The sequence below is a fragment of the Nerophis ophidion genome, linkage group LG04 (genome assembly GCF_033978795.1).
Source record: "Nerophis ophidion isolate RoL-2023_Sa linkage group LG04, RoL_Noph_v1.0, whole genome shotgun sequence".
Classification (NCBI taxonomy): Eukaryota; Metazoa; Chordata; class Actinopteri; order Syngnathiformes; family Syngnathidae; genus Nerophis; species Nerophis ophidion.
Window position 1 is genome coordinate 77,929,384 of NC_084614.1, and position 11,761 is coordinate 77,941,144.

Here is an 11,761-nt window from a genome sequence, read left to right on the forward strand (position 1 = left end):
ACGTGTAATCCATCCTCCTTGCATTTAGTGTACATCCACCTATATCCACACAGCAGGCCACTTGTTTGTAACTGCTGCTGAATGAAATCTACCACGCGATCCAAAGAGGTGTATCCTTTGCGCCGAAACAGACTACATGCCTTCATAATTCGTTTTAAATGTCTTTCAGACACAATATACCGATGACGACTTGCAAGCAAAGCAGCAATGTCCTTACAATGAAGTCCGAGTTGGAAATACAGCCGAATTAACTCCTGAACTGCCATTTTAACACACACCTCAAACCACACGCACGCATCCAATGCTTTCCGTAATACGGAGCCCCTAAAGGGACATGGGGATTTTTTTTTTTTTAGACATGTATCTCGTGCGCACGAGAAACTATCTCGTGGCCACGAGAAAGTTTCTCGTGGCCACGAGAAACTTTCTATAAAAAAAATAAAAACTTCTTTTTTTTTTTTTTTTTTGAATAAAAAGTTTCTCGTGCGCACGAGATAGTTTCTCGTGGCCACGAGATAGTTTCTCGTGGCCACGAGATAGTTTCTCGTGGCCACGAGATAGTTTCTCGTGCGCACGAGATAGTTTCTCGTGCGCACGAGAAAGCATTGGATGCGTGCGTGTGGTTTGAGGTGTGTGTTAAAATGGCAGTTCAGGAGTTAATTCGGCTGTATTTCCAACTCGGACTTCATTGTAAGGACATTGCTGCTTTGCTTGCAAGTCGTCATCGGTATATTGTGTCTGAAAGACATTTAAAACGAATTATGAAGGCATGTAGTCTGTTTCGGCGCAAAGGATACACCTCTTTGGATCGCGTGGTAGATTTTATTCAGCAGCAGTTACAAACAAGTGGCCTGCTGTGTGGATATAGGTGGATGTACACTAAATGCAAGGAGGATGGATTACACGTAAAGAAAGAAGAAGTACGCTTAATTCTTAAAGAACTTGACCCGAGGGGTGTTGAACTCAGAGCAAGGAGACGGCTCCATCGTCGCAACTATTTCGCAAAAGGGCCCAATTATATTTGGCACTTTGACTCTTATGACAAACTGAAACCATTTGGTATCTGTATAAACGGCTGTATTGACGGATTCTCCCGGAAAATTATCTGGATGAATGCATTTACGACCAGCAGTGACCCACAAATCATTGGAGGCTACTATATGGAGGCAGTGAAGAAATTTGGTGGTTGTCCGAGGATTGTCAGAGGCGATCGGGGCACTGAAAATGTTAAAGTCAGAGACTTTCAGCGTTTTCTCCGTCGCAACATTGATGACGGTTCTGGTATTGACAGCTACATCGAAGGGGCAAGCACAGCAAATCAGCGCATAGAGAGTTGGTGGGGTTTCCTCAGAAGAGAATCAATGGAGTTCTATATCTCTATGTTCACTGACCTGAAGGACCGTGGTTTGTTCGGTGGCACATACTTGGACCGAGGTCTAATTCAGTTCTGCTTTATGAGCTTCATTCAGGTAAGCGACAATGCATTGTTTTATCTATTTTCTGATGTTTTTATTGACTGGCATGCACACACATGTAATATAGCAAGTGCATCTCTTTTTTACAAGCGGGCTGCAGAGATGGAATGAATCAACAGTACAACAGTGCCATCTAATGGAAAAACTACTGAATTACATTTTCGTTTTTGTCTTTTAACATCCTTCCATGAGCAGACAGTGGGTTTGAATATTAGCACTTGTGTCTCATGTCTATGTGTCTTCTTAATTACTGTTATTGGTGTCCTACAATACCCTATTAATTCATCATCAGTGTCGGGGGGTTTGGTAGCCCTAATAACCCCCCCCCCCCCCCCCCCCCCGTACAAGCATAGTGGGCAGCAAACTGTTTTTATTCATTTATGTTTATTAATTTATATATTTATATTTGGCCTTTTCCACTCATTTTCTCCTAACGTCATCAAAAACCTCAAGATTTAACATAATTTATTTGAAGTAATCTCATAACTAAATTAAAGAGCACATGAGGTGGCGACTTGTCCAGGGTGTACCCTGCCTTCCGCCCGATTGTAGCTGAGATAGGCGCCAGCGCCCCCCGCGACCCCGAAAGGGAATAAGCGGTAGAAAATGGATGGATGGATGGATGATGATAATAACAAATTGCATATTAATGTACTTTTCTTTCTCTCTGTACTGTTTTTCCAGGATGAATTAGACGAGACCATCAATGTGTGGGATGCACATGTCATCAGACCATCAAAGAATGACAGGGTGCCCAGTGGTCGCCCCCGAATCATGTACATGTTCCCAGAACTCTACACAACTTGTGATTGCATTTCCCCAGTGGACAGAGCTGATGTACAGTTGTGTCAGAGTAACTGCACATTTCGACCAGCAGTGCCATGTGACACAGACATCTACAACATCTGCAACATTCTGATGGCAGAGTCACAGCTGCATCTTCCAGCTGATGCTTATCAGGCATTGGATTTGTACCTTCACTTGAGGAATGAGATAACATCAACTCTCTAATTTGAGATGGATTTTTATTCAGATTATTCAGAGCTACAACATGTCCACACTGACTACACTTGAACAGTGCTATGCCACAAACATTAAGAACATTTTGCAGCAAAACTGAGGTGCAAATAGGATTGATATGTCACTATATGCACACTGACTGCAAAGAGAAACAAGGCAGGACATGAAAGAGGAAATGAACAGAACTGAACAACCATTAGAAATGTATTGTACTTGCATTGAACATGAACTTGTTTGTTGAATGATGACATAAATTCTGAACATTATTCAGAATAACAATTGTATAAAAGATGCACATGAAAATGTAATAATTGTACAAAAAGGGACATTTACCTATGAGAACAGACCCTGCTGACTTATCAAAATTATTAAACTGTCTTGTGGAAAAAAAACTGAATCTCAATGTACTAACAATTTACAGAAAAAAATAAGAAAATAAAACAATTTTAAAAATGTAAACGGTCTCTGTTTTAATAAGAACAATAAATGAAAATCTGTAGAAACAGTTTTGCATCAGACAAATGCAAAACTCAGTGTAAAAGATAGATGTGCTTTCCATTCACTACATAATATCCATTGTGAAGCAGTCACCAGACAAGACATTATCAAATTCTTTGCGAAACTCAGGGTATGTGATGTAAGTGCATGGTAACTCAAGAACTGCTCCACATGTGTGTGCTACAGGCCTGCGACTTAAACCACACAATGTGTTAAAAATGACTTCAATTGTGTCTTTGCACAGCACAGTAGATCCTGTGCAGAAGCGTAAGAAAATCTCCAATTTTCTTTGGTCGATGCTTCTCACATACCGTAGCAGGTGGTTAAGAGCAGTCTGCTCTTGTGGATTTAGGCTTTCAAGTGATGATTTTATCATCTGGGCCACTTTCTTGTTAGTTGGCCTCTTAGATTCATATATCTCCATTATGTTGTCTGTGGTTATGAGCGTTGGCATAGCATTATGAACACTGGAGTGGAAACAGTCAATTATAAACTTTGGCTCTTGAAGAAGAGCTTTGTGGGCCATTGTTAAAATAGCAGCCCGTAAATTGTTTTTAGGGGGCAGGCAGTGTGAGCCCATTCTGGAGAAGACATCAAGTAAGTCCTCCTCAACAGTTTCATCAATGGTACCCTGTAGTGCTTTTTCAAGCGACACACGCTCATTTTCTGAAAGAAATCTGGCAAATGACATCATTAATAGTTCTTCATCCACTGAGCTAACTCCTTTACAACAGGCAAGAACAAAGGCTGGTGACAGTCTGATTGGTAGGATTTTGTGGTCCAGGTATCCTTTCAACCACACTCTTCCGAGCGCTTGCCATTTCTTCTCAGAATAGTCTGGTCGTAGCCTGGGTACTCGTTCATCTTCCCCCTCACACTGGTCCAAGAAGTGGTCCCAGAATGCGGAGTACGCCTCTCTTGACACGCCATCATTGTCCATAGCTTTCTCATTTGTAAACTCCATTCTTAGACGAGCATTCAGTACTTTTGGATCCATGAAGACATTAAGGACATCATCGACTATGTTTACTCGTCTTAATTTCAAAATAAGGATTTCTTTGTCAAATGGATCTGGTGATGCTGGAAGACAGCTTGATGATACAGGACCATCATTGAATGTGGAATGCTGCAAGATATTTTAAAAAGGTAATTAGGTGTGATTATTGATTGATTAATCCTTTTGTGAACAGAAAAGAATCAAAGATTTTGACAATCAATGTATCAAATAGCATGCAAAAATGGTGATAATGTTGTGGTTTTAGATTTGCCGCTTTTCTATTTCATACAACGATGCATTAAATTACAAATTAGTTTTGGAATGGTTGGATGAAACATGAATCTAAAAACATATGCTTAGGATGAAAGATCTTCGAATGGTGATGTTACAGTTTTTGTACATTTTAAAAATGTAAAATGTAACAATTTTACAGGACTGTAAGACGTTAGTGCTACATTGTACCTGCATGCTGCTCAAGTCATGTGGATTCCAGGGAAGTGTGGTGTCTTGAGAATCACTATCATCACCAACAATGGGTCCAAACTTCACTTCAGAGTCCTCAAGAGATTGTTGAATGGCAGGATTAAGAGGGGAATCTGAGACATCACTTAACAACTGGTCTGCATCTTGACTTGGCACAGCCGTTAAACAGTCATCTTCAGATCCATGCCTTCTTGTTGACTGCTGAGTATGACTGCCAACATCCTCAGTAGGTTGTGTATGCAGGAGCTCTGTGTTACCCATCTCAGGAGTTGCTGATCTTGACTGGCTGATTGTCTCTCTTCTCTATTGATCATTTCATATAAAAACAAGAAAACAAACAAATGTATTATCCATCCATCCATCCATTTTCTACCGCGTATTCCCTTTAGGGTGGCGGGGGGCGCTGGTGCCTACTCAGCTACAATTGGGCGGAAGGCAGGGTACACCCTGGATAAGTCACCACCTCATGGCAGGGCCAACACAGATAGACAGACAACATTCACACTCACATTCACACACTAGGGACCATTTAGGGTTGCCAATCAACCTATCATATTATCTATAGTTTGAATAATCTCATCCAAGCTGCCGGGTACTCCGGCTTCGTCTCACTTCCAAAAACATGCACCTGGGGATAGGTTGATTGGCAACACTAAATTGGCCCTAGTGTGTGAATGTGAATGTTGTCTGTCTATCTGTGATGAGGTGGCAACTTGTCCAGGGTGTACCCCACCTTCCGCCCAAATGCAGCTGATAGGCACCGGCAACCCCCGCGATCCCAAAAGGGACAAGCGGTAGAAAATGGATGGATGGATGGAAGCTGCTATATATATTCATATGACTATAACACTCTGCACCTGAGTAAATTATTTGGTGTATGCATTTTTACTTAATGTAGGATAACATTTAAAGCATTCGCAGACTTCCATCTTAACTGCAGATTTAAAACTAAAACTATAAATTATGGTTTCTTAAAGGCCATTTCTGTGCCCTCATATATTTCACCTGTGATTTATAATAAACATAGCTCCTGTGTCATGCAGATTTAATTTAAATGACACTACAGGAAACTATAACTATAAAAATATGTTTGAATTTTAATGAATACTGAACATGTTGGTACAATAAAATCTTCAGACAACACAAGTTAAGTACTGTTTAGCAAAGACTGGTTCCATAAAAATGCAATACGAGTGCTTACTTGTTCATGGTTTTGCTGCATTGAGCCACTTGGAGATAGATCTAAATCAGAGGAGCTCTCTGGATGATCCACTTCATTGAGTCTCCTGGTCTTGTTCCTCAAGGATCGTGTCTTCATTGTCCTAGACCTAGCCTATAAAACGGTGAGCAGCAAATTGTGAGCAGCACATTGTGAGCTTATACAGACTTGACATAGAAATAAGACACTAGATTTATCCTAAAAAAAAAAGACATCTGTGAAAGTACAGATCACATTGAATAAGACCACAGGTAAGAAAGCAAAGGTGAATATCAACATCATATCCGTCATATGAGACAGGTGTGGTACACAACCATAATCAGTATTGGCGCTAGGAATTTTCAAAATGGGGCCCCACACTAAATTTTGGGGGTTCCACTTTTTTGTAAGCTTTTTAAAACAAATGATAAATGTATGCATTATCCTGTTATATCTCACATTCTGTATTGTGTTTTGGAAAAAGGTTGTTATGGACGTTACTTAATCCATTAAACAAATAATACAAAAGAAAACACATTTTAATGCATATGTAAATGTCTTCAGTTATAAACATTCATTCACATTCTTCTTTCCTTCATGGATTCTAACTTAATTTGTTTCTGTATTATTATTTAATAAGTGGTAGGTGTATTTATTTCAGTATAAAAGTGTAAACACTTTTTTGCTTGGGTCATGAAATGATGATAATGGTGTGCCAGGGCATACATACATTTTTTATTTACGCTTAAATCTCTAGAGTCTACGATAACTTCGGATCTATCCCTCATTTCTAAGTTTTTTTTTTTTAATGTTTCGTTTGTTTTATACCCTTTTTGTCAAACAAAACTATGTTTTTTGTGGCAAACAAACATCCATCCATTTTCTACAGCTTGTCCCTTTCCGGATCACAGGGGGTGCTGGAGCCTATCTCAGCTGCCTAGGATAGGTAAATAATTCATAAAAACATACATTTTCATTCAATATTATGTTTTGAGCAATGACAGTTTTAAAGAAAAAACAGCTTTGTTTTATTAGTCAACAGTGCACCTTTTTCTAAATTACATTTCACATCTAAACTTTTTCATTCCACTTTTGTTATTTTTTGTTTATTTTATTAGTATTTTTAGAATGTGATGTGGGCCTTTAAAACATTAGCTGTGGGCCGCAAATGGCCTCCGGGGCACACTTTTGACACCCCTGCTAGAGATAATAAAACATTAAATCTGATAAGTCTGTGGATAAAAAGCAGAGCCTGGCGACGCATGCAATCAATATAAATGGAATACCTACAGTAATCTATGTATTGATATCACAAATGTGGCAGAGGATAATTACCTTCAGCGGCGTTTTCTGTGTTGGCTCCATGTCCGATGATTCATCAGAGAGAAGTAGAATGTTGTTAGACTTGGTGGCTGTGTAGACGCGTAGCATTTTTAGAATAGTCTGTTCGTACAGCTGGCCCACCGTGACTTCACGGGGCACAGGACTGTGACTGTAATCACAAATGTCAAACTCGAAGTCTTCTATCAGTCCTTTTGATGAATGCCCATTTGCAAAAAACAAGCATTTGCCTGTCTCCAACAGTTCACCCATAGTCACTGATTTCTGGACCGACAGATTCCGTGTTCCTCCTCCTTTTCTCGTTCTAACCTGGTGATACATTCCACTCTCAAAGTGGAGCCATCCCATTTCAACCCGCCGGGTGATTTTGGCTGCATTTTTTTGGCCAGTAGCGGTGCCTTGTACAGTATTAGGAATTCTTAACCTGTCTCTTAATTTCTGCATGAGGGAGGACTTCACTGTCTCGGCTCCACCCGACTCTTCGTTTGTCACAGTTCTTTGACGGCAAAATGCTCTGAGCGCAAGTCGATCCCCATATCTTTCGATATACTTGCTTAACTCCTTATCTGTCATAATGCCTATGACATTGGTGTCGATCTGTAAAAAGCAAAACATTTGCTAAATGGTATTTCCTACAGTAAAATAGCAACATTAAAAGTAGGCTATTTCTTACTTTATATAAAAGTTAATAAGTTTCCTCACCTTGTCTTCTTTTAGTTTGTTGATGACACTTTCAGGTATATTCCGCATTTGAAGGAACATGAATAAATCTACTGCAGCCATCTTTGTTTAATAACAGGTATCAAAACTGCTGAGCAACGGGAGATTATGGGCGAGGGAACGTCTTTGTTGGAAATAGAGCCGCATAAACTCCTAAACTGCCATTTTAAAACACACCTCAAACCACGTGCACGCATCCAATGCTTTCTCGTGCGCACGAGAAACTTTCTCGTGGCCACGAGATAGTTTTTATTTAAAAACATTTTTTTTAATTTTTTTAAATAAAAAGTTTCTCGTGGCCATGAGAAACTTTCTCGTGGCCACGAGATAGTTTCTCGTGCGCACGAGATACATGTCTAAAAAAAAAAAAATCCCCATGTCCCTTTAGGGGCTCCGTAGCGTCATTACCGGTTGCATTATTTTTTTTATTTGGAAAAAACTTTGCACTGTGAAGGGATATTAGCCACTAGCTTGTTAGTGATGTTGCATCAGTGCCAAATTTGCTTGGCACAGCACAGCTCAATATGCATTATCACAGAATAACGTGGTACTAAAAGCTACATCATAGGGCAATTTTTTACAATATATACTGCGCAAACCTAGACCAAAATATTTAACATGTTTACCAAGGAAACATCCTACCAATGAATGAACTTGACAGGTACAAGGGCCTACTTAAAACCGGCTCTGGCCCGACATTTGTTTACCAAAGCTTTCTTGAGCTTGGCCTCCTCAATATTGTCCCAATCAGGAAAGGTGCCGCATCTCAGGACATACGCTGCAAGGCAAGAACATAATAATCAGCCATTCGTAATTTTGTCCCACATCAGTTTCTACAGGTATCAAATCTATGCAATGCAATAACAATAATAATGCAAATTCAAATGTAATGCTTTTTAATGCCATTTTTTGGTACTATAAAAAATGTAATGCCCATGTGCGACTGCATAGTTTTTTTTTTATATAGTCAAAAGCTTACAATTATCTGTATACACACAGTTGCAAGCATTAGACAAGTTAATTAGTTGAAAAGTTTACATTAACTGTTACTATCTAGTATATTAGAATTGGCTTACAAAGCTGTTTAATTGGAGAATGTACTTTTATTTATTTATTTTTGTGGAGTAGCATCTGGTGTTTTGACCGTATGCATGGCCGTAGACAATCGCTAATTAAAAGGTTCTGACTATCAAAAATATTAAAGGAGAACTGCACTTAAACCCTCTAAACAAACATCCCATTCTGCATCAGATGATCAATATAATATACCCATTAGCCATTTATTTAGTTGTGTCTGTTTGAAACATGCTGTAAGTATATATATATATATTCTCTGAAAATATGATTTATAATAGCCACAAACTGGAGGATACCATTTTTAATCAGGATACAATTTGTTTTAAATAGTTAAAAGGTTTTATGGAATAATAAATGAACATCATACCAGGATTGCAAATTATGCATGTGTTTGGAAATGGATGATCTATTTAAACATTTTAGAAAAATACAGAACAATATTGGTAAAAATGCCAATAAGATGCATTTGAAAAAAAGCTATGGCAATTAAACATTTTGAATTTATTGTATTTTACACCTTCTCTGTTTAAAATGTTTACAGTAAATAGCAAGTATGTATCAAGTGTCCGGCAGCTGAAGGAACTTGTATTCATTAATTGTGGGAATGTCAAAAATAAAAGAGTTGTGGTCTGCTGTGAAAATTGCCTCGCTAGCGTAGATCACTTGCGTCACAACAGTTGCTAATGTTAGGCAAGTTAGCTCATATGTGTTGAAGTGCAGATGATTGAAATAAACGACTCAGTGTATTAAAAAAGCTCAGCTTTTCCATTATCCTGACATGGTGTCACAGTTAAGGACTACACGCCTACAGTGACCAAAGAATGGAAAAGTTTAGGCCCCCAGAGCAGTTTCATTTTGCTTTATAGAAGCAGTGCTTTTGTCGTGTTCCCACCTCACAATACCTCTTGTATGCAGTTTGACAGCCGCAGTTAAAAAAAGAAACACACAGGAAGACTAACAATTTCGATGACCGTAACCTTCTTAAGTTAATTTTCATTTACCGTTTGACATATTGACTGTCCGCCATGTCCTACAATCGTATTAAATTTTTTAAATGCCTCTGGGCAAAGCATTTAATGCTTTTTATTGCCGTTTAAAGCCTTAATTTACGCAAAATCATTAATACACACAACCACACTTCAAGTTGATGGACATAACACTATATTGCTCATCATAACGCTAGTTTTTAGTCAATCACAAATTGTAATTATGTAACATTGAGTTATACTTCCAGTGTGCTGTAATCGATAAGGGATTAACATTTCTCATATTGAACTTCTATTTAATTATTGTTACCCAATTTTGGCCTGAAAACACCCTCAGTTTGGGAAAACTTACTTAGGATTCCTTCAACTTTTTTCCGGTCAAGGATGCGCTTTCGTGTTCCTGCAGGTTTGTTTTCAGGGCGACCAAAAGGGACACTCCTCTACTGTAAAAAAGAGGTCAAAATGTGCGTGGAATAAACGCATATATTTGGGCTTTGAAGCATGTCTCATGGCAGCAAGGCGGAACGATGATATGAATACGCCGCTCTCAGGAAAGAGCTCTTGCTGGTCCGATTAATGAGGGCCGTCGGTGTATTTGTCTCCAACGAGGTCGCAGGGAGTTTGAAGTACTCTGACTTGGCCCGGATCTGAAAGGGAAAAAATAGCACAAACAATACCAGAATGAGAAAATAATGTGTTCAAGGCCCAATCACAAGTTTAAGTAAACAAAACAATTACATCATGAATGAATTAGCATTGGGTACTTACCTATTTTCAAGAGGACTTCTTTGATTCGTTGCTTTTCTCGCCGGATTTTTTCCAACTCCTCCCTACATCCATCACATGGCGTCCATGATTTTTCTGCCTGTGGTTGATAACAGATAGTGTCCTCAACAGATGGGTTGAGTGCATCTCTCCTGTCTGGTGCCAGGAAAGCTGCCTTTTTATTCTCAGGTGGATTCACCCGGCTAGGTGGCAAGCTATTGTGTACGCCGGGTGAAGGACCAGAGGTGTTGTGGACATTTGGTGATGGGCCAGCGGTGTTGAAGTCGTGTGGGGATAGGCGGGGTGTACAGCCTCCAGAGTGATCAACCTTCGGTGGTGAGGCCATTGGTTGATGGGCAGGATGCATGGTCTTCGTAGGGAAATGGACCTTTTATGTTGAGACCATATGGCAGGGGTGTCCAAACTTTTTCCACTGAGGGCCGCACACTGAAAAATCAAAGCAAGCGGGGGCCATTTTCATATTTTAAAAACCAATACAATAAATGTATAAAAAAATATACAGTTAGGCCTCCACTTAGTTATGATCCCGGGACCCCAAAGGGTTTTGGTCAAAAAAAATATTAAAAATGTGTCATTATTCAGTATTATTATCATTATTCATGTTTTAAATCTCTAGATCGACATTAGGAAAAAAAAAATGGAAAAAACACAAAATATGCAATATTTTCATCCAATAACTTTTTGGGGTGGAATTTTTGAGATTATATAATAATTGGAGCCTTAATTTTGGATATTTAATCATTTTTTTTTTTTGAGGAATGACACTTAAAAACAAATCACACTAAAATAATTGGGGATCCCAAAGTGTCCTACTCGTTAAAGTGTTAAAAAATAAATAATACATTTTTTTTACTGTTTACTTTTAGCACAATAATCTCGAGATCAACCTCAGATATATCCGTCAATTTTAGAACTTTTATTGTTGTTTAATTTTTTTGGTTTGTTTGTTTTAGGCCCTTCTTTAAAAAAAAAAAAAAACAGCTCAGTTTTTTTATATGGCAAAACACAAAATATGCAACATTTTCCCCCAAAAATATCTTAAAGTGGAATATTTAACGTGACGTAATTGAAGTTTTGAATAGGTCAATAATTCAAAATGACATTGATTTTGATTCATTATTTTTTAAAGAAAGAAACAGCCTGCATGGCATCTTTGTGTTATTAAAGCATTGCAACATTT

The 11,761-nt window shown here is 38.6% G+C and overlaps 2 protein-coding genes across 2 annotated transcripts; one reads left to right on the forward strand and one right to left on the reverse strand.

Moving 5' to 3' along the window:
- The first annotated feature begins 526 nt into the window (after positions 1-526).
- On the forward strand, positions 527-2,954 carry LOC133551921 (uncharacterized). Its single transcript, XM_061899126.1, has 2 exons — positions 527-1,469; positions 2,160-2,954. Exons 1-2 carry the CDS (start codon positions 642-644, stop codon positions 2,484-2,486), a joined length of 1,155 nt encoding a protein of 384 aa, XP_061755110.1. The 5' UTR covers positions 527-641; the 3' UTR covers positions 2,487-2,954.
- LOC133551916 (uncharacterized) lies at positions 2,484-8,068 on the reverse strand. The gene is made up of 5 exons (XM_061899118.1): positions 7,715-8,068; positions 7,007-7,609; positions 5,675-5,806; positions 4,453-4,776; positions 2,484-4,119 (listed from the first exon to the last, which is right to left on the reverse strand). Exons 1-5 carry the CDS (start codon positions 7,793-7,795, stop codon positions 3,058-3,060), a joined length of 2,202 nt encoding a protein of 733 aa, XP_061755102.1. The 5' UTR covers positions 7,796-8,068; the 3' UTR covers positions 2,484-3,057.
- Positions 8,069-11,761: the final 3,693 nt, after the last annotated feature.